Source organism: Rhodnius prolixus, unplaced genomic scaffold (assembly GCF_049639745.1).
Source record: "Rhodnius prolixus isolate KJV_2025 unplaced genomic scaffold, Rpr scaffold_4, whole genome shotgun sequence".
Classification (NCBI taxonomy): domain Eukaryota; kingdom Metazoa; phylum Arthropoda; class Insecta; order Hemiptera; family Reduviidae; genus Rhodnius; species Rhodnius prolixus.
Window position 1 is genome coordinate 15,104,896 of NW_027411614.1, and position 23,119 is coordinate 15,128,014.

General features: G+C 30.0%; 3 protein-coding genes and 1 long non-coding RNA gene across 9 annotated transcripts in view; 2 read left to right on the forward strand and 2 right to left on the reverse strand.

Annotated features, from left to right (window-relative positions):
- hrg (poly(A) polymerase hiiragi) overlaps positions 1-7,909 on the reverse strand; it is a 37,289-nt gene extending 29,380 nt beyond the window's left edge. For 2 of the 4 annotated variants that reach the window (XM_074132536.1, XM_074132537.1), the window contains exons 1-2: positions 7,750-7,909; positions 7,241-7,336 (exon numbers count right to left, since the gene is read on the reverse strand). Coding sequence is in view for 2 of the 4 variants with exons in the window: in XM_074132535.1 (XP_073988636.1) it covers positions 5,140-5,192 (53 nt within the window). In the remaining 2 variants the exon portion in view is untranslated. Of the gene's footprint in view, positions 1-5,139; positions 5,278-7,240; positions 7,337-7,749 lie in introns of those variants that run through there. The other 2 variants (XM_074132535.1, XM_074132534.1) reach the window with 1 other exon arrangement.
- LOC141456498 (uncharacterized) lies at positions 1,786-4,018 on the forward strand. Its single transcript, XR_012459794.1, has 3 exons — positions 1,786-2,198; positions 2,350-2,689; positions 3,123-4,018. It is a non-coding gene; the product is annotated as an uncharacterized lncRNA (long non-coding RNA).
- A 2,087-nt stretch (positions 7,910-9,996) lies between the features above and the next one.
- On the forward strand, positions 9,997-15,879 carry Iyd (Iodotyrosine deiodinase). Its single transcript, XM_074131530.1, has 6 exons — positions 9,997-10,217; positions 10,300-10,448; positions 12,601-12,855; positions 13,041-13,166; positions 13,247-13,437; positions 15,092-15,879. Exons 1-6 carry the CDS (start codon positions 10,201-10,203, stop codon positions 15,272-15,274), a joined length of 921 nt encoding a protein of 306 aa, XP_073987631.1. The 5' UTR covers positions 9,997-10,200; the 3' UTR covers positions 15,275-15,879.
- IFT46 (intraflagellar transport 46) lies at positions 14,076-22,584 on the reverse strand. Of its 3 annotated transcripts, none has more exons than XR_012459554.1 (8): positions 22,316-22,582; positions 20,312-20,439; positions 20,094-20,168; positions 18,325-18,553; positions 18,064-18,176; positions 17,813-17,940; positions 15,390-17,065; positions 14,076-15,164 (listed from the first exon to the last, which is right to left on the reverse strand). XR_012459554.1 is itself a non-coding variant. In XM_074131529.1 (8 exons), exons 1-7 carry the CDS (start codon positions 22,475-22,477, stop codon positions 15,414-15,416), a joined length of 861 nt encoding a protein of 286 aa, XP_073987630.1. In that variant the 5' UTR covers positions 22,478-22,584; the 3' UTR covers positions 14,076-15,164; positions 15,390-15,413. The 3 variants fall into 3 exon arrangements, 2 of the variants coding, with proteins under 2 accessions (XP_073987630.1, XP_073987629.1); XM_074131529.1 differs by having other exon boundaries at positions 15,390-15,439; positions 22,316-22,584; XM_074131528.1 differs by having other exon boundaries at positions 14,076-17,065.
- Between the last annotated feature and the right edge of the window lie 535 nt (positions 22,585-23,119).

Below are 23,119 nucleotides of genomic sequence, written 5' to 3' on the forward strand. Positions count from 1 at the left end.
AGCAACAATCGTTTCCTTGGAGAATAGAATGCATCATCCTTTAAAATTGCTACTGAGTACTGCCTTCCAGTAAAAAACCTCTTACTCCAATCAATAATTCCAGTCATTTTTCATAATCATCGGTCCAAAATTAATTCCTGAAGGCGACTATACAACGCTGAAACATCCCCACTGAGTAGCCATTGGTGAACCCAAGTTGTAGATGCCCTATCTACAACCCTCGATTGCTTTCTATCACCTTATCTACCAACATCCCGTCCCTTAATATCCGAGATTTTTTTAGACCCTAAAAAAAATTTATCCTCAAGAAAATTGTCACGTTGACGGTTACACTAATGTATATCGGAATTCACATTCTACCTTCTACCAATGCCATCGCATTGTAGACGTCATTAGCATTGAACGAAAAAAAGTATTGCCTTCTTATATATTGCGCAAATATTTCAGTACTACTCGCGGAACTGTTGTGAAAGAGTCTCGTTCCCCACACAGTAACTTTATTCTTATTTCTCGCATTGATACTGCGAGAGGATTGGTAACTCCTAGACCTAGCAGCTGTGCGCTGCAAGCAAGTACCTTGGTCTCTCTATTTTCTTTATCTACAACACTTCCGACATCCTAACCGATCCTCCACATAAACAAACACACACCTTTACCGATGCACATAACCGAGCTATCCTCTCACCGCATTCCGATTTGGTTCTAAGCTCAAGTAATCTACAAGATCACCTATAATCCCTCGTGCAGTGATTTCGTAGAATAACGTCAATAAAAGTAAAAACCTAACCTTCTCACTGAGACGTGCTATCTTCTCTCCATTTCTGATTAACCAAGCTTCCGTGCGTAGATACAGTGAAGTACTTAGGATTCTACACAGACAAATCGCTTGACATGGAGCTCACGTACGACTGAAACGAAACCAAGTGTAAAAAGAGTACTAGTAAGTTAGTTAAGGCGATTACTGGACAATCTCCCGCAACTAACACTAAATTACAACAAAATAACTCTCTAGAATTCATTCCTAAAACTAATTTTGACTTACAGACTCGGAAGTTATGTAGGTTACATCCAACCGTACCAATACTCAACCGCCTCCTATTTCTTTAATCCAAAAATACTGTTTAGCATAACTAATGTACTTTTTATTCATTTAACGCAATAATCCATTCCGATCTCCAGAACCCTTTCATCTATGACCTAATCCAAACGCATAATTGCCAATTCCATTTCATTCTAGACACATCATCACAATTCACCAAACTTTCTTCATCATTCCACATAATTCTTATCTAGGAATGAGTAATCACGCGATATTCATAAAGTGACGTCAGTAAAATGTATCGAATTTGGCTAGTGTCCTGTGAGGTAGTGGGAAGTGGGCCCAATTTCAGATTTTTTGTATATTTCTGGATCAACTAGCGGAACAGCAATTGAAATTTTTCTAATAAAATAAAGTGAAAATTATTAAACGTGTAGTAGACAACTGAAAACCTTAATGCTTCTTTTCTTTAACCACAAAATTCAAAATTAACAATTACATTGAATCAATCTAAAAACTTAGAAGTGTTATAAAACCTTCCAGAGAGTATTCAGCTAAGTATAAGCAAAATAATTAAGGTCCTATCTCGAAGATGCAGAAAAATTAAGACAATGAAATATTTAAAGAATAATAAATTATTGGTTCACAACAAATGAGTTTAGTCTAAAAATAATCGCTGAGATAGTGAAAATAATCACAAATTTTTAAAAATATTTATTTCCGTGACAATCGCGACACATATGATTAATACTTTCGATTTCAATAATTTTAGTTTACAACATTTTTGTAAAATATAACTTTCCAAATTTTTGTGAAAAGTACAAAAGAATTTAAAACATACAAAGTGGACACATCTTTTTTTTTTCTAAAAAAAAAAAAAAGTTACTAAATCTGCCATGCCATATGAACATGTGGTAAGATTTTGCACAAGTAATTTTAACCTAAGGACGCTTCACTCTCAGCATCGTTTGAATGTTACCAAACGATAACAATTCATTTCAACAATCCGATGTAACATGTAGCCATTAAAAATAAAACTTTTTCTTTTTATACAAAAGCTAAAAGGGAAAATGATTTTAACAAGGATTTTGGAAGTTAATAAGAAAGATCCGCCATATTCCTTCATATTTTGTGTCCCCGATACACCTTGGTAAGCCAGGTAAAACTTCAAGATAGATGATTTTACAATCTGATTTAAGAAAGAGTGCTAAAAAGCAAGGCTAAATGGTGTCGGTCAATGTTACACAACAAAGGTTTTTTAAGCTTTAGTTAAAATAACTATTTATTTTTCTTATTATTTTTCTCCTTAGATTATTTAGTCCTCACAGTGGTGGAAATAAAATGAAAATTTTTCCTCATCTTTTAATTTCCGAATTTCGTTACTAAAAGCCAACACCTACATGGATCAAAAACAAGCACACAAAAAGAACTACACCTTGTTGCCCTGAGCACGCTCATTGGCTAAAAAATACAGAGAGGTGGAAAAGAAAGACAAGATGAGATACCAAAGACATTGGTGCCTTATCAGCAGTATAAGGTGAGGGCTTGATAATAAAAAAAAAAATCAAAAACGCTACTGGAGTTTTTCAAGATATTTAACGAATCCGATTACCCTTTCTTAGATCCAGTGCTCACCGCGATATCCCTAGAGTAAGTACTATTTTCACAAAGGAAAACAAAACGAATTTTACTGAGAAGTCTAAATTGTGACAGTAGGATATATTAACTAGATCAAGGTTCATTACGATGATAATATTAAAATAGAATGAAGTTAGCCAGTAACACAGTACAAATAGATAAGACTGCAATGCTATATGTATTGTGGTATTGAATTCAATTACAGGGTGGATTATTTTTTGTTTTTTAAATTTATAGTGAGATTTGTTAGCAAAACACTAATCGGTAACTAGACGCAAAACCTGCCAGAAAAATATAGGCATTACTTTTTTTACTTTAAATGCTAGTTGTTATATCACCATAAAACTAATCGAGTATTAATATTATACATACATTTTTGAAGTTTAAGAACTACTACATGAGAAAAAAAATGTGAGCTATTTAAGACTTATTTTTTTAATTCCAGATTCCATAATCTGTGAGGAATAGTTCAAAGAATATTGTGTCTTAAACAGCAATAACATTGAACTGACGTACCAGTTTGAAGAAATTGTCACATATTGTTACTAACTATCATCATTTCGTTTCTCTAATTGTATTTATTTCATTAAGTTCTATTCTTCTTTGATTTTAAATTTCATTCTTATTTCAGAAGTTGCGTACGACTTCCTATCAACGATAAAAACCGTTAGGATATTTATGTAGGTCTTTCAATCATTGTTGTCAGCATGTCAGACTACCGTTACCATCATTGGTAATTTATTTCTATTTTTAAACTGTTTAATTAAATTGTTTCAAATTAAATTATATTAACGACCACTTTTAAAGAGAACATTGAAAATAAAATTAATGTCTTCATCTCCTAAGTATTTGATTTAAAAACGTGATTTAAAAGAATATAACAATAAAACTGGAGATTTAAAGAAATACAAGGAAAGAACAAGATAGTTCTTTGTAATTAGTGAGTAATAAAAAAGATAAAGGATATAAAATTCTTAACTCCTTCCTCAAAATATATTATTTTAAATAGATATTTCGACTAAAGAAATACCAAGGTTTCATCAGACAGAAAAGCATAAGTCCCCAGTGGTTGTTGACTGTTTATGTAGTTCTGAAGTTGGCCTGATTAGTTCGAAATGTTTATGGATGGTAACAAAGTAAAATGAGCAAATAATCATTAAAATTAGAATAGCGTACAAATTAACCTAGAACAGGTTTATTGAACAGAACAGGAAATATTGAAAATCCAACAGCTTCTCATTTCATATTCTCAATTGTGTATTTTTTTTCACAAATGAATTATTTGTGCAATTATAAGTTAGGCAACTTAACAACTCAAATAAGTGACAAAACTCAAGGGATCAATAGAGCAATGTGACAAAACATGACTTTGGATTTCATACGTATAAAGAAAAAAGCTGTTTTCATTTTTTGTCTTAAAAAAGTAAATGATTTTTATTTTGTTTTAATTGCATGGTGGGAAACAAAACACCACCCTATTCGTATATTAATTACAATTTAGAAATTAATTAGAATTTGTGGAAGTACCTATTCCATGTAATTCATTCGACAATCAAGGAAAGCAAAATGAGCTCAGTGTGATGCGCTAAATTTTTCAGAAGTCCAATTCGAATTTAGTATTATTAAAAACATTACTACTTCTCGAAACTTTCTACGATGAAAGACCAGCCTCAAGAAACCGGAACTGCTCCGGAAGTAAAATTATTTCAGTTTTTATTAATTTCATTTTATTACTTTACTTCTTCAATGAAATTTAATATTCTCTTCATTCCTTTTACAAAATTGCAATAGCTAGATAATTTGATAAGCAACATTTGGCACTTCGAGACTAAAGGACCTCATCATAAAAATTGCTTTGGGAAGATTCACATTTCCGTAATATATTTATTCATTTTAATTACATACCCAATTATAGGAAAACAAAACTATTACGTGATTACGCAATTATTGGAAGGCAATTTTGCAATGGAAAGATTGGAAACATTAAGTTATAGTTGCTTCATAGAATCACTCTATTAACTATCTCTTAATTAAAATGCCAGAAAAATTACTATAACATGAGACGCAACGTTCAACCACAAACAGCATGAAGAAAAGCAAAATAAAGAATTCTGGTTTTAACCATAAGTCAAGCTTTTAATGTACTGAGTAGTGTAATAATAGAAGAACCTAATAGAAAAACCGAGAAACCACCTAAAATGAATTGAAACACTATCAAAAACACTTAATTCTTAAAAAATATTGTACAGTTCTTTTTAACTGATGCCGCTTAAATAACATTTTTTGAAAAAGTACATCAGCTGGAGAAGATATAATCAGCTGGAATATTAAATAACTTTAAATATTTATTTTTATAAGCCTAACATTAATTAAAACAGGTAAGCAGCATAAAAAAAATCAAATGAAGAACTTATAGTAAATTTACTATAAAATGAAAAATTAAAATTATAAAAAGCACAAACCCTTTTTTACTAGCATCTTCTTTCCGACTACTCAAATTTCCTAGAGGCGACATCAAGTTAATGGAAATAAATGAAAAGATGATTATTCTAACAAAATTACACAAAAAACGCAATCTTTCTGCCACAAGTACACAATTACCATATGTTTATAAAAGATTTTATATTACTACACAATCACTGTTTATTAACTGTTGCAATTAAATTAAGCATTATACTTAAAATGTACAAATTCCAAAATCATTTTCATTTTACAAATTCATTTTTAAAACAAAGAAAAAGATCATCATTTAATAATAACAACACAAATCTATTTATACGAATGTCTGATACTGCTAATCGCTTAAATTGCAATTCGAAATGTATTTAAAGTATTAAAAGAAATAACATTAAATATTCAATTCATAATCACTCTTAAAAACAAACCCCTAAATTTACAAATAACATTTCACAGTAATATCGGCGTTCGCACAATGAATATTATTCAATGTATTAATGCTAAAACATATGGGTTTAATAACATATGAGTTTTTTCAGTTAATCTTAAAATTAGGATTTTATTAAAGATAAGAACCTAGTTGAATTAGAGAAATAAACAAAATGTACGTTTTTGGGTAGAAGATAATTTAATATATAGATATTTAACACCGCAGAGTGACCAGAGACAGTGCTGGATAATATCGTTGAATTTGGCGTGTTACGATGGACAAAATTAATCTCCAAAATTTTGTATTAAAAATTTGCCACAATCCAGGGAAATTTAAGTAAAAATGTAAGGTGTTCAATGAGTGAACATAGTGCTACATCGATAATTTTGATCACGCCTAAATTCCTTAATATAACTTGAACAAATAGTTCAAATTGAAACTTCTCTTTTGCAAGTGTTTTTCGCAGCCCATTCACTTCACAACACCTCATGGAGAGATTACCTTTCTTCGTAGACGCGGCTAGATCACATGCATTCGAGACTACCAAAGTATCATGCCTTACTACATCAGGGCTAATTGTCGATATTGTTCAGACCTTACAGTCTCACGCAAGGGTATTTTTCCACACGCGCAGTAAAGCAACTTTTAATAAATAACAACAAAATTAAGTGCAAAAAAAATACGAATGCCTAAACTGGGCAACTATTTATTTATATTTTGAAAAGATGTTTTCATAGAGGCCATCCTCAGAAATAACGTATCGATATCCAGGTTTCAGTATTTGTATACACACCACAAGAGCTTCTGCCACACAAGGTTAAATTGGCAAAGCTAACCAACAGCCCTAAATCCGAAAAAATAAGAATGCAAATATGAATATTATTTAAGAGATTGCCGTTGATAATTTTCCTCTCAACTAACAATCAGGCTGTACTATTTCAATGATTTCAACCAATTAGTGGTGCTGATTGATTTTCATGAAATTTTGAGGGCCTAGGTTTTCATTAAACAATGCAATCGAGCATCTGCCATGCAACAAGGCCTTCGTTTAGTTTACTTTAAATTACAGGAGAAATTGTCAGCACACGTATCCATTATTAATATATGTACTTCCTAGTTTATTAGAAGAAAAAAGTATGTCTGCGTTAAGGCTGTGTTTACCACTGATTTGACTTATACGAATCTACTCTTGGAAGGAAAATACAATCGCACTTTATTAGGGTAGGGTTCACAGCAAATTAACAAGGCTAGAAAAATAAATTTTATTCATACGTTGTTTAATAAAAACCCTGAAATGCACAAAATACAACTAACTTACTGTACCAATTATGAAATTAATGAATCGAAGAAAAAATGGAGAACAGATAATCACTTAATTTTTCCATTTAAGAGATTGAAGATTACCTCAAAATAAACTTAAAAATAATAAATGAATAAAAATAAGTTGGAATTAGAATATTTGGGAAAAGAGAAACCATTTTTTTTTTTTTCAAAAATAAAATACTTTTTTCCACACAAAATCCCAAAAATCAAAATTCACCAACTTGACACATGATATAACAAGATTTTTTCATTTGACACACGTTTCAAGTACTTAATAATCGAGTTCAAAATTAGTTCTTGTGCCTTGAACTCTTAAATTAATTCTATAATTAAGAGACAACAAAAACAAATACCTTAATAGTGTAGTCACAGAGTATTTGCATGTTCAATGAGTTCAATAGTTTACAATCCTGTCATGATGCACGATCTATCTAGTTTCTATTCCCCATCTAACAAATAAGTAAAAAGAAATGAATAATTTGTTACAAAAATAAAAAAATGATCTACTATGTGAAAAATGAACAGCAAATAAATATTTGTTCATATTTTCCGTTCAACTTTTATTACTTCTGGTTGGGCAACTTTACAAAAGTTCTTGGTAAAAACGTAGGCTACGAATACTATCACGATAAAGAAGTATTCTACAACTGATAAATGAAATACTAACATAAAATTAATTATAAGCTTATCAGTGAAACAGATTACTTAAAAAATATTCATGTACTATTTTTATTTAAAAAAAACCTTCAGGTAGTTTACAAACAAAACTAGGATTCGTACAATGTAAATTAAGTGATGTACAAGGAAGAACAAGATTTATGAAAAGAATTAAAGTTAAAAGTAATTTAAACTCTAAACGTACCTCTTCAGTTTGCATGAAATGATTTTTTTAGTTATAAATCCTGTAAACTAACAAATTTGGTAAAAAAAAAGAAAACAACAGAAATACGTCTATAACCAAAACTCCATTATGTATACGACCAAGATGGCGTCACGTCAGAACACAAAACACACAGCCCTATGATGTGTATAACATAAAACTAAACAAAATATCCAACACAATTCAACTAATTAGAATATAATATTTATTTTAAGAATCTATAAACAATAATTTCTGAATGTACAGTACTGCCTGTTATACGAATTCAGTCATCTGTAGCAAATTTTTAAGAGGGATTTTTAAATTTAAAAAAGTTATTATTATTTCAATTTATTCTGAATCATTTTTTAATTATGTATAAGGCGTAATGACTCATTTTAGATTACACATTGAATTTAGGGAAAACAGTAATTTTTTTTTAATCATCTGCAGAGAATTTTTGAAAACATTCTTCAAAAACGCACACTTTTCGCTATTTTAGTTAACATTGCCATAAGAATGACAAAACCTATGAAAATTCTTAAAATATTTAATCCCTTGCTTTGTGGAACCATTTACCTCTTTATAAGGCAATAAATGACTATTCTTCTTTTTATTAAGAAAATAATACTTTTGCACTACATAACGGAAGAATACTTTTTTGTGAATCATGTACAATTTTGTAAAATACCCCATTACAGCGAAACCCCATTTAATATCTTTTTACCGTTTAAGTGTGGGGATTAAGCACAAAATTAATAGGGAAAATATAAGTAATTGTACAAATCAGTACCCCGTACAACACCATTCCAAGTCCATTTTTTCAAAATTTAATTTTTTAATATTTCTAATACAATATTTCTTTTTTTATTACCCAACCATCACTTATGGTTCTATGTTACTTATCGACAAAAGATTTAAGTAAAATAACTCCCTTGGGCTTATAAGTAAGAAAAAAAAAACGCGAAAAAACTCTTTCATGTGCTCTCCTGTAAAAAATTTAAAATTGGACATAGGTTGTGTATCTCCGGGGTACTGAAATAAATTTATACAAACTGAGTTTTTTTTTTTTTTATTCAATTCTTCAAAGAAAATAGTCTACTTAAAGAAAAAATAACTAAAGAAATAAAAGGTTCATAACTTCATCTAATTTCTTTTAGCTATGGCCTTAAAACTAGATAACACAGGCAAAACAAGAAGAACTTTAGACGAACTGAAACCCAATTCGGTGTTTTTTCGTTGCGCATTACTTTCAATATTTGCATCCAAGAAGACTAAGCTATAATTATGTACCAGCAAATGTTAGAATAACAACTTATACAAATTGATTTGGATTTTACTCGTTTTAACATTCTACTACTTTACTATCGATGTGGGGCAAAGCTATGTGATTAATACCCCTCAATTACTTACTTAACTGGTTCTACAATCCTAGTTGGAATCGGGCCTTTCTGACCCACACTTGGAAAGCCAAGAATCTTTTCGTTGAATTGGGGGGGCCTCGTAACATATGGTTTTTTTTACAAGATAGGGGAGAGGATATCATGCTTAACCATTTTTACAAGATAGGGGAGACGCACTATCTCCTTGGACCCATTACTTCCCTTAAAAGCAATAATTAGGCTAGTTGCTGGCAAGAAAAATCGCGGCAAAAAGGGACTTCACAAGGCCAAGAAATCAGTTTCATAAAGATAGTCCCTTACAAATCAGAATCACTTTCAAAAACAATGAATTTCTCAGAAAAATCTTTTTAATCTCAACCACCATACTCAACTCCCGTCATAGATCAGAACGGATGATAGATGCAAAGTCCGCCTGAAAAAATGTGCATTATTCATTTACTTATTTCATTTCTAACACCGGATGCTTTTGTTTTTTTAGCCTTTGTGACAAATTTAGTTTTCGAATGTTTTCAGAACTAAGCATGCTAATAATTATTTCGCAAAAATAAGTTTTGAGGTATATTTTTAATATTGTTGGTTGAATGTTACCATTCAAGCTAAGAAATAAGTTCTGAAACAGTCTACTTGTTTGACATTTCTATTACAAAACGTAAAAACCTTTGAGTCAGAGCGAATTGATAAAAACGCAAATTGTTTTTTTAGCTTTTAGCAAAATATTTATCAAGCGCGTAAAACAAGTTCTTGCGCCTTAGGTACTTATGTTCATATTTGGCAAAAACAGTTACGTAAGATAAGAGTTGAACTAAAACTTGTTCAAAGTTGATTCCCTTGCTCTGTCTTTTTTTTTTGGTACTATTAGACTGTTGTTATTTTGTGGAACTAAAACTCATTACTGCGCGAATTTTTACATTAGTATTAAATAAAACCGGATAAAACGTAATTCTAATGCAATATTGATTTATTTTTAATTGTGTCTTTACCCTGGGTAATCAATATATTGGGTTTAATAGCTTATAGATTTCAGTACTGTATTAGACACTAATCTATAAACATGGATTTAGAGGAAATGTAAGGACAATACTGCAATATATGCTCTTTATTTTAAAATAAAGATAATTATGTTTACGTAAAATGAATTTTTATTATTTAGGACGATCAGTTTTTTTTCTGAACATATGCCATTTTTTTTGGAATACTGGCCATTTATAATAACAGGAATTGTATGCCTCCTAGCTGGTGTAGTTTTATTCAAAACTGCTCTAGAAACTCCTGGAGATGAATGTCTGCCCCCTGAACAAGGTAGATAAAAATTTATTCTATTTACTATTCATTGAAAATGATCGCACATTAAGAACTCATTAAATAATTTCATTCAATTATCCTACGTTTTATTCACATACTTACATCAGTTATTCCTTTTTAGGTGGGAAACGGTTAAGTATTTGAGTACACCTAATAATTTTTACTGACTTTCATTAAGCTAATTAATCCTTACTAATAGCATGAATAGATTTATAAAAATTGTAACAACCTAGTTTATTTCAATAAAACTGTTTAATTAAATATAACTTAATTACAAATAGGTTTCTTCTTTTGCTATAATGAGAAATCATAAAATTCTATTTTGATATATGAATAAATAATATTAATTTAATTTTTAAAAAATATTTGTATAAAAATATAATCCTGTTGTGTTTACAAATACAGTTGCTATAGCATGATCGATTGGTACACTGAGTACTAATAGTACGTAATATTTTAGTAACTGACTCTTTTTTTGGACTGAAGATATAGTTGGACGTTAAGCCGACTGAAAAAGTAGTGATTACTTACATCCAAAGATTTGTCTTCCTTGTTTTTGTTTTCAATGTTATTGATGACATTGAAATCAATTGACAATTGACATTTCAGTGTCATTAACTTCTCAATAAGTCTCTTTAGCAGTAGCTGATGTTAAAAAGAAGTAAAGCTTCAATAATACGATAGATATTATACGATCCTACAAATGTTCTTCGTCCCTCTATGTTTAAGACAAATTTTGGAAACTTCTCATAAATAAGAAATTTTATTTAATTTTTCTAAAGAAATATCTTTCCATTTCCAATTTTTTGTTTATTTCTTCTCTTCCACTTCAAATCGGCTTGTTTCTTCTCTCCTTTTCAAATTGTTTGCTTTCCTAGCGAAAGAGCTGTATTACAATAATCTTACACAATAGTGGAAGTAGTTTTTAGGAGATTCACCAAAATGCCATATTCCCTGCCCATCTAAAAGATCCATTGTGGCTCCCTTGGTTGTCAGTTTCGTTTATAGAATGTGAGAGTCTACAACTTTTTCAATGTATTTCTATTACGGAGGGATGTCCTACGGTGTGGTTCAATTAACCCAAATAATTATGCTAAAAGAAGTGGCTCATCCCACTAGAGAATACGGACGTAAGACAGTCCAGGTTCCAAACAAGGCGTTTTAAGTCTGAGGTATATTAGCTCAGTTTGCCGGCCTCTGAACAATGTACGAGCAGTTAGAGCAGTATTATACTTCTCCAGTGAGCTAAAAGGAATCCGTAGAATCAAGAAAGATTCGAGAAGCCCAGGATTATGAAATAAATCAAGTCTTCAAAGAGATTAAAAAAAATAAAAAGATAATCGCATTTATCATGTATACTTCCATTTCTAATAATGTATACAACATCCTTTTTAAAATTGACATCTTATTATATTGAGAAAAAAATTGATTAGACAAGTGTAAAGTTTAATAAAAATTCCAATCAAATGAAAGAACCTAATCTTTTTTTAGTGTGACCGCTTTTATAATTGAGGTGATTAATGAACATTTTTTAATGATCATCGAACTTAGTCTTTTTTGATGTTAAATGGTAAAGAGAATAAAACCAAGGCTTTACTTTGCATATATACAGAGTAATAAGAAATCGTATAAATTGTCTGAATATTACATGGCGAAAAGGAAAAAAAACAGTTGTACTATTAAATAATATTAGGGACTATTTGGAAGTTTTCACCAAATACATAAGCTAAACTAAATAAATAAAAACAATGTTGCCAGTGGTGTGCTAGATTTGTCTGAGTCTGCTGAATAAGATGAGTTAGGGCATGCTAGTTAGTGAGTAATATAGTCTATATAATGTAAAAACGTAAGTCAGCCTGATCTAACTTTTCTTCAGACTAGGTGGTAAGGGTAACTCAGATGTAAGGTTCTTAAATAGAGTTTATATTCGCAGTCAGATTCTTTTTTTATGAAGCAATCAGGCCCTTCGAGGCAGTTCAAGAAAGCCTTCTTCTAAGTGGTATTCCACAGAGATCTGTATTCAGGAATAATTGAGTTAACCCTTAGAGAAAAAACTCCATCCATTATTAGAGCTAGGTCCACAGATAATAACATTTTAGGAAATTTAGATATTACTTAAATTAAGTTAATTTTTTTAAATGTTCTTTAGATATTTTTGATGAACTTGATGAATTGGACGAATTAGAAGACGAAAGTGAGAACAATCAAGAGGTTGATGCAGCTGTACCAGCTTTGCCCATGGACTTGAAACATGTTCCTTTTGAGTTTTCTAGAATATCTCCTGAAGAATCGCTAAAGAAATCTAAGGAATTTTTAGAAATGATGGCAAAAAGAAGAACCGTGAGATTTTTTAGTTCTGATCCTGTTCCTATAGAAATATTGAAAAATATAATTATGACTGCGGGTAAGTTTTATTTGTTTTCATTAATTTTAATTAAGTTATTGTGACAGCAGATTAGTTGAACAAATTTCTTTTCTTTCTTTTTTTTTTGAAAATAGAGGGCTTAAAATGAATTATGAAATGAACTTCTAAAAATACTATTACAAATATAATACTGTTACTAGGACAATGTTATCACTAAATTTCAGGAACGGCACCCAGTGGAGCCCACACAGAACCATGGACGTATGTATTAGTTTCTGACAAAGAAATTAAACAAAAAATTAGAGATATTGTAGAAAACGAGGAAAGAGTGAATTATGAGAGAAGAATGGGTAAGTTTCAAATGAAACTTATAGATGATATAGAATAGTAAGTTTAATAGCTACAAAATTTTGTACCTATCCATTTACAGGCGATACTTGGGTAACTGACCTAAAACCGTTGAAGACTGATTGGGAAAAGGAATATATAACAACTGCACCTTATTTAATTTTAGTATTTAAGCAACTTTACAGTTTCAAAGAAAATGGTTTAAAAAAAATGCATTATTATAATGAAATGAGCGTAGCAATTGCTGCTGGTATTTTACTTGCTGCCGTACATGTAAGTAAATCATTTTTATCTTATTTTTGGAAACGTTTCCGTGGACTTGAGAATAGTTTTTATTTAAAATATGAAGTCTCAAACAAAAGCAGTATGATATGAGCTTGTTTTGCTTTGAGCGGTTATATAAGAAAAAAACCGTATCTGGTAAAGCTGGCGAGTGAAGTCAGCTTACAAGAAAAAAATATTTTATGCTGTTCAGACTCGTACTTATTTTAGGACCCCCCATAGTGATTTAAGTTTCCGCTGAGTGGAAATAAGGAGTAAATAAGAGAAATATTAGCAGTTGTTAAAACAGTTGCCCTAGAAGCTTCATACTTTGATCATTCATTCCCTCAATAATTGGAAGAGAAGAAAATACAGTGTTGCAGTATTTGTTTAGTCCGAGACTCCTTCATAATAATCTAAGAATTAGGATACATTGGGAATGTACAGGAGTTTGGGCCTCGATTAATGGAAGAAACGGGCCCACGAGTTGCCATAGAAGGGAGCTCATCTATTACGCCACGTAATCGATAAATTAAAAATATTAAGAAACGTAAATAAAGAAATAATAAAAATAAAAGTAGTCTTTATTAATTCCAAACAAATAAACCAAATATTTTAAATTTCGTTTTTATAAATTATAAATAACAAGATTAATAGAGAAATAAAGGTTTATTTACACTTTACATTATTACAGTAATAAAAAACTAATTAACAAATATCATAAATTATAAATAATAAAAAATCTAAATGTTTACATTTTGGAATTAGGCCCATTTCTGGGCAAAGGCCTCTCCCATTGTGGGCCCACTCCTCTCTAGTCTTTGCCTTTCTACTGAAGTTAATGCCCGCTACTCCATTCAATTCATCGCACCACCTAAGAAGCTGCCTTTCTCTTCTTCTTTTCCTGTCGAAAGGGCATCATTCCACGCAAGTTCGAGTCCACCTTTCATATTCAAATCTGCACAGTTGACCAGCCCACTTCCATTTCATTTTTTAGCTGACATTACCACATCTGTGAGACTAGTCTTCCTTCTAATCACGTTGCTCGGACTCTATCCTTCTTTTTCACTCTAAGCTCCTCTCTATAGCACGTTGTGTATAACGTAAGCGTTGTTCATTTTTTATTTTTTTAAAAGACCAAGTCTAAGCACCATACAGAAGTCAGAGAGTTATGCAATTATTAAATACTTGCTTTTTTATTTCCATACTTAATAAGGCTTTAAAGACGTTTTTGAGTGACCAGTATTTTTTCCAACTACGGAGGTTATAAGGAAAAATAAATCTATGAGTAGCATGCCTGGATTTGAATCCGCATCCATCTTACGTTTCTCCATGCTAATAACAGCTAATTCATTCCTTTTCCTTCACTTCTACCTACCCAATTTTGAGTTTTCATTAGAGTTTACATATCTGAGATTCTGTGTGGGCGAGAAAATTTATTTAACACAAGTTCAAGGTAGTTGAAAACCATGTTTCGTGATAAAAAAAATTACAAGACTAAGCGCAAATGTGAAGTCCTTAGATTTTAGAAAAATCTTTTGGCTTTAATTTTGTCTTGGATTTCAGAATTTACTCTTATTATTAAAATATCACAATTGGGATAAAAAAAAAAAAAAAAATTGCTACGTTCCTTTCCTTTTATTTGTACTGTTTTTAAATGTTTTAGCACGCAGGTTTGGTATCATTAACTAGCACACCTCTTAACTGTGGACCAGCTATTCGAGTTCTTCTGGGCAGACCTAGAAACGAAAAATTAACGTTACTACTTCCAGTCGGCTATCCTGCAGATGATGCCACCGTACCTGATTTATCAAGAAAAACTATTGAGGAAATTCTAGTAGAAATATAAATTTCAAATTGAATAACAAAAATAATAAGCATTCAATATGTGAAATATTGTTTCATTTCTAAACAATTTTGTTACTGAACATTTCTAAATTCTGAAGAGAATAAGGAATACGAACCAAGATAAGAGATGAAGTTTATTTTTATTTAATACATTGATTCTTGATTTCTGGAAAATTAATTACATTAAAAACAATGTATCATATATCTTCATAGTGACAAATTGAAAGTTTTTACATTATTGTTTACCTTCAAAAATTTAAATAAGTTTTGATTAATAAACAAAAAGGAAAATTTAATGTAAATTGAGGTGAAAGATTTAAACTAGTTAGTTATTGTAAATTTAGCTTGAGTTTATTTTACTTGTTTTAATTAAATGACTATTAGTTCGTACTGTACCTGAATTTTTTTTTTTTCTATTATGTATTTTCAAATTGTACTGTATCATGTTTCATTAACTTATGACCACATCCCAATTATTCTTAGAATAGAGAGTGAGTATAGGGAATGAATTAGATTAAGAACGAATGTTTATTATTGCATCATCTTTTCTAAAGAATAACAGATGCTTGAAAAAAATTCTTTAATGAGTCAACTAATCACTTTATTCCCCCAAAAGTAGAAGTCTATGCATTAAAAATAGTGCTTTAAAGCTCTTGTTCATTTAGCAAATTCGCACCTGTGTGACAATCCTTAACTAGAATTGAGCAAGTGCCATTTTACTCTTTCTTTAATTGAACATAAATATTACCTATATCGCCTGAATTTAATCATGTTTTAATTGTTAACAAAAGAATTAATTTAAATTTTATATTTTATATTAAAAGCTAGCTTACACTTTTAAAAAACTGTTTTGGAATAACCATTTTAAAGTATATAAGTTTACATTTTAATGTTAATTTAAATTTGAAAAGATTTATTGTTAAAAATAGGGTCTCTTATTGAAATTGTTGAATAAATTGAAAAGCAAATATTTTTAAATAAATACAATTTAGTTGAATTAAATCGATTTTTTTTTTTTTTAAGACTATTAATTAGTAACAAGATGGTGTGTGCTATTGAATATTACTTTTAGGTCTAATATTTAGTAGTTGGGCAGTTAGCAGATACGTGAATCTAAATAAAGATGTCATTTTTTTTTTTCTTTCGAAGCCTTCAAATGCGATTATGCTTCAGGGGAAATCACATTTTGATTTAGTTTGAAATTTAAATACATACGATTAAACTGCACGTTAAGTTCGTCGCGTCTGAAAAACGATGTTAACAACTAAAAGCAATTAATTTTCAAAAAGATCCAAATCTTTTTTATACATATTAATATTTTTACTCCTACATCATGAATTTTTATATCGGTTTGCTTTTAATTTTTAATTATAATTCTTTAAAGAAACACAATGAGTAAAAAAAAAAAATTATAATTGCTATGGTTCTTGAAATTAAAAAAACTTGCCCTCTACAAGGCAGCCTATCTTTCTTTTTAAGAGAAAGTAAATATATTAAAAAATATATATTATGTTTGAACTCACTTGTACAGTTATAATAGAAAAAAAAATGGTTTTGATTATAACAAAAAAAATATTAAAGTATGTATTAGAAATAATTACAAGTTTACACAATTATTAAAAATTAAAATTGCACTCCTCCTTATCAGAGAACGAGACACTTCAATTATCAATTGATTCACTTTCAAAATTAGCGTTCTGATTATTCTTGTAGTTTTTGACCGCAGAATACAGAGAAAACAGTAAGTGTAGAGACTCAATCCTAGATTCGTAACAGGGTATGTCGAATAAAGCTATTTAAAAAAAAACTATGTTGAAATAAATTAATAATAACAAAAATGCTTAATTGGTTACAAATACTAATTATTAAAACACTAACATTTTTTACAGAAAATGCCAAATGTGTCTCTACGGTACATAAATATCAAGTTCATCTCTTTAACTTTAAAGTAATTATTAAAATAATAATTTATTATTGCAATTATCCTCAGATTTTTTTCAAATTGTTGTAAGGCAGTTAAGTAGAAAGTTTATTACATGGAAGTTAACTTTAATTTGCGACAAAATTTGGTCATTTGATATAAATTGAAATATTGAAACATTAAAAGAATGGATCCATTTCTTTATTTTGTTTAATGAACGATGGTAAATATGGAGCATAATCTTGAAATTTTAGACCACATTATACGGACTGGAAAATGACTCCATATAATTGAAGGAGTTTGTTTGAAAATAGGTACCAGAACAGCAATAGTACAATTAAGAGTTCCATATTTGATTTATTTTACTTAAGTAAAGATTATTACTTGCCCCACTACGCTTTTCTGGTATTAATGGAAAAGTAAATAGTTGAGGCAGAAAGTATTAAAATACGCAAAAAAATATGTCCAACGGCATTTACGAGGAGAAACTCTATTTTAAGGTAAAAATTACATCTAGCAAAGATCTTCCGTACCACTTAAAATATCCTGGGTTTTCATGTCCATCAATCCTATTTGAAGTTAACAAAGAATCGTTATACGCGTCTTAATTGTACTCACCGAATATGATATCGACATATGTGAGAAGATCAACATCCAATTCTTCCAATGGCAATCCTACTTCATTTAATTTTTGCTCAAAATCCGGTGGCCATTCTTGCATTAATGTGTCTATATCTGGCATTGGTCTGAAAATAATTAAAATATTGAAATCACTAACCTTTTAAAGCAACCTCTTACTACCTGAAACACTTTTTGTAAAAAACATAATTTAAATGAAATTATCGAATATTTTGCTGAGATACTCAAACCTTGAATACTCCATAGTCGGGGCTGGTTTAGATTTATGAAGTTCCCCTATATCATGAATCCACTTATCGATTGCTTTTGGGTTTTTTTCTGCATTATGCAACTTCTTTACTACCTACGATAAAATTTTAATTTTTTTTTTAAAGATATAATTCTAATTTAATAGATTTTTAAACATTAAAAAGATCATTTGAGAAAGTGAAAAAAAAGGTTGCAACTAAAAAGTATAATCAATCTAATCAATTACAAAAATATTAACATACAATTTGTTTTGCTGAACTTTGCTTAGACTGAGCTCTCAGCCTAAGATGCAATACTGCTGGATCGCTTTGTCCCACAGACGGTTCATCTAACACAGCTATGCCCAGCATATCTTCTTTTGCATCGGGTCGTCCAACTTTCAGAAAGCCATCAATATCACCAACGGCTGGTATGTAATCTGGTACGAACGGCTCTAGTTTATAGTCGAGTTCAATCACTTGAGGTGTATAACTAAGTATACGAACATAACAGTAGAATACTACATAAAAACATGTGGCTGAATATAAACTATTTTTATTAAAAAAGTAAAACTTGATGAATAAGAATAATTATAATATTTCAAATTTGTTTACTAGAATCAAAAATTTGATTTGTTCACAAAAAATTCTAATCTTAAACGAAGAGGATCCCAGTATAGAATAGACTGGTATAATTTTTAGCAGAACATTTTAGTTAAAATTACTATTTTCTAAGAATTAATTACTAGGACTACTGTAATAGTTTTAACATTTTACAATCTAAGAAAATCTTTAAACTGTTCAAAGAATTCAGCAATATTTATAAAATTTGTTACTTATAATTGTATCCATTGCTGGTTTAGATGGAATTTAAGACAGGCTTAAGATTCATGCATGGTCAGACAAAATTTTAAAAAGTTTACAACCTTACTAAATACTAGTTTGTCCTTAAGAAGCCGATATTTTAGTGCTTATCAAAATAAAATATTAATAACAACAACCTGTATTTTGGAAAAAGTCAACACTATCTTCCTCTTTTAAAAATTCTTTGGCCAAGAAATGAGTCTTAGACAATATCTTTGATTTTTAATCATCGAAGTCCAATAACTCATTAACATACTTCCAGCCTTCCAGTTCTTCACTGAGGAGATATAATTTCTCCATGGAACTTCGAGTCCCTGCGGGTACCACAGTCTAACACGAACATTTAATGACTCCTCAAACAATTACACAAACAACAGGGCCTGTAATTTTTGGTTAACGGAAACTCCCAGGCAAATTGAGCTCCTCACTAGCATATTAAAGATTTTTTAGACGCTAACATTTATGCACAACATTGATGTTTTAGGGGACCACAACAGGATTGGGCTTAAATATAGTTTTAACAGTAGTTTTAATCTACAATTCTTGCAGTTCAAACACGAAATCATTTTGGCCATTTGAAAGTAATAAAACAAAAGTTATTTTTAGTGAGGATTGTGCATTTTAAACTCCTCCAGTAAATCAATGTATCTGTTTTTAAAATTTAATATCCTGGAATTTTTTTTTTGTTATGTTATGTTTCTAAAGATAGTTCCAAGATTATGTTCATAAATACTTCGCTAAAAAAAAATTAATATAATTCTTTTTACCAAAAACAATGTCCCAGCATTAACATTTTTATTATTTATAATCTAATTTATAGACTTCTTCGCATCACGCTCAATCTACTTTTATTATCGTTGCAACTCTATTCTTTAATGATTTTCTTGTATTATTTCTTAAGAATATTCAAACCTTTATTTATTTTACCTTCATTATTTTAATAGATTTTTTTTTTTTAATAAGGAACTGGATAAATTATAGGATAAAATAATCTCTTAAAAGATATCCAGCACTGATAATGAACAATTACTCCAGTAATGTTCTTTATTTTCATAAATTGTAGGAAACGAAAATTCGATGCGAGTGATTATTTACTCTTAGTTCTTCATAAAAAATAATTCCTCATAAAGCCAATCATAATAGATTAAAAATCAATACAAATTGCTTACTAAGTGATATATTCGAAGAGTTCCTTAATCTCTCCAGACACTTGCAAATGTTCGTAATCTTTTGGATCGTAAGCCCTGAAAATGAGAAAACAAAATTTTGATCATCAAAAACATATGACTTTTATAACTGGTAGCAAGAGAATGTAAAAAAATAATTAAGAGATTATTTATATAATATATATATATATATTGAAAAATTTTTGTTGTAAACTTTTTACCCATCAATTGTGGGTCCCCTGATGTCATCATCGTCATCTTCTGAATTATCTGAAGCATCTGAATCATCAGTTTCCCTCTTATATGAGTTTATCGATGGGGTCTGACGTGCTTTTGATGGTGTTCTTGACTATCATGAAACAGAGTTTAATAAACCATTCTTCGTTAGATAAATGTGGAAAGGATTCGTAGATTCTTGATTAGTAGACGAAACTCCTTAATTTTTCTATATTTTAATAGGATTTTTCGGCCTAATAAGGCCTCCTTCAGCATCTATTAGTCTGTATTTAGTTTGATTTTATTAACGTAATTTTGTAATTGTCTGATTGGTTATTGACTGTAAATAAATTTTTTATGAAACTTCTTCTCTGTTATTTCTTTTTCATTTATAGTTATTACATTAATTTTTTAAAAGTACACTGTTTTTACGGTTTAGCTAAAAATCTTGAGATTTTAAATTTTATCAAGCAAGAAATTCCAAAAAGTGTGTTTCTTCTGTAACATAACTCACAGAAACAATGAGAACATATTAATCACTTTGATCGATATTTTGTTGCAATTTGGGTACTCGAAATGGATTAAGAAAAAAAATTACTTGAACATAGTTCAAGAACTAGAACATATGTAACATATGGTACATAGTGTGGGGGACCGCCTGAATCTTATTTTGATTAAAAAATGTAACCTAGTCGGCTAGGCGGTATGAAATAAGATATGTATGTGATTCATGTAGATAACGTTGGTACTGCAAAAAGTGCCAGTACCACGTTGCTAATTGTAATAAAATATAAAAATAAAGAGTTTTTGTGGTGTTCTGTATTTTTTTGTGATTCGAATTGGTAGTAAATAATAGTAAACCCACACATAGAACGATGACACATCATCGGATGAAGATTACTACAGGCTGTAAAAACTGCAATTTATGGGGGCATCAACATTGATCCTGGTTTATCTATAACTTAAAATTGTTTAAGTGTTGTACAAGTTACTTTAAATTAAACCAAACACAATACAATGGATCAAGCATCATTAAAAATAACTATCATACGCCTGCTTTTACTATCGATTACCGAAGCTTTGTGAGCTGGGAAACAAAAAATTTAAAAATAAAAAAGCTGGTAGCTTTGAAATACATGGCAGGTATTCTATAACTTCTGGATAGTTTGTGTAAACTCTATGGTTAAATAGCTGATAAGAACTATGTGCATATTTAAAAAAGTGGCATGTTGAGCAACTATTATTTTGCATTTAGTCAAACACTTGAGTAAATAACTGCATAAAATAATTTAGGTGCTTGAAATTTATCATTTACAAAAATAAATTTGCTACATCAAGGTTGCCTGTTATCGCAACTGTTTTACTCGCTGTTTTTAAATTATTTGCAGAGGTTGGTCCATCGAAAATTAAAGGCAATTTTTGCCCAAGCGTTACAAACTATGTAACTGTAGTATAATAAGAACCATAAAATCTATCTAAAAAATAGAGTGAAAAGGGAGGTTCAATAGCTCAACTTTTAAATAATCTGGGATAGTCTTTTCCTCTAACATCTATGGTGGTCACTTAAGAAACTAAATTGGATTACTAATCAACAAGCTAACATATATCCCTATATTTTCTGTCGAACTTCTTAATTCTATAGAGATAAATTTGATATGTCACTTAAAAAGAGTCAGTCAAACAATGTGATTTTTGGTATTTCAATTCAAGCAATTATGCATGTTTTATCCGCTTTGGCATTCATTTTACTTTCTATCTTAAATTAAACACAAAATATACACAATATATTATTGATTTCATTTATAAAAATGTACACAAGGCAAAATATTACGCACTGCACGGCTTGAAATATATATTTTTTTCCCTGAGTCGGCTTGTTCATTATAATTTCTTACTGGCCGGTTTAGTTCAAATTAGAGAAGGGAGTCTTTGTCGAAGAGGTGCATACTATTTTAATTTAAATAAAAGAAAGGTGCAATACTATAGTAAATAAAACGTAGCAGACTTACAGATATTTTAGCAGATTGTGGTCTTTCTACCTTTGGTTTGAGTTCAGCTCTAACCTTCATCCTTGAGGAATCATTAAAATCTTCAACTTCGGGTTCAGGGCTTCGATTTGACAAGCTTTGCACTTCCTCTGCATCAGCCACATCGATTTCTTCATCATACATACTAATTATTATTAAGTAAACCGGTTAAGTAGAAAATATCTATTAAATGGACAAGTGTATCCTAGGTAACACTAATAACAAACATCTTGTACGGTAATCAATAAGTAAACAGATGGCTGTTAAAATATTTTTGACCAATGATGTTTCACGCTTGAAAAGTTTCTCAAGATTTATTTAGGAAATGTTTTTCAAGTCTGAAATTTAAAATTATTTTCTTAAGTATCTTAACTAACACTTTTCTTTTACTTAACTTATATTAAATTCATGTTTCTTACAAGAATGAAATGAATGAAAAAATAAAAAATGAAGGTCTTTTGCAAAGTAAGTTCTGAAAAACAGAATTTTCTGTGAATTCTCGAATGTTTTTTGTAGCTAAGAAGTTATTTTCCTAGCCAGCATTTGACAACAGAGAACTCTTATTGAATAGAGAACAGACACTGCAACTGCTCCTCGGTTCCGTTATCTTTTTTATTCGTAGCGCGGGTGAAATCTGTTCGATTTTTTGTTAGTTCATTTGGGAGTACTCAAGAACCGCTATGAATTTTCTGATTTGTTAAATCTAGTACTGTACTGCTGCATACCATACCTTTTTTGACAAAATCAATTATTTTGAGGCCTTAACATGCGGAAGATCGGGTTTAC

Coding starts and splice junctions, on each gene's coding strand:
- IFT46 (XM_074131528.1), bottom strand. CDS start 22,477: ATGTATGATGAAGAAATCGATGTGGCTGATGCAGAGGAAGTGCAAAGC. Junction 18,177..18,324: donor AAAGTTCAGCAAAACAAATT/GTATGTTAATAT, acceptor ATTTTATCGTAG/GTAGTAAAGAAGTTGCATAA. Junction 17,066..17,812: donor ATATGTCGATATCATATTCG/GTGAGTACAATT, acceptor TTTTTTAAATAG/CTTTATTCGACATACCCTGT.
- Iyd (XM_074131530.1), top strand. Junction 12,856..13,040: donor AAATATAATTATGACTGCGG/GTAAGTTTTATT, acceptor ACTAAATTTCAG/GAACGGCACCCAGTGGAGCC. Junction 13,438..15,091: donor TTTTACTTGCTGCCGTACAT/GTAAGTAAATCA, acceptor TAAATGTTTTAG/CACGCAGGTTTGGTATCATT.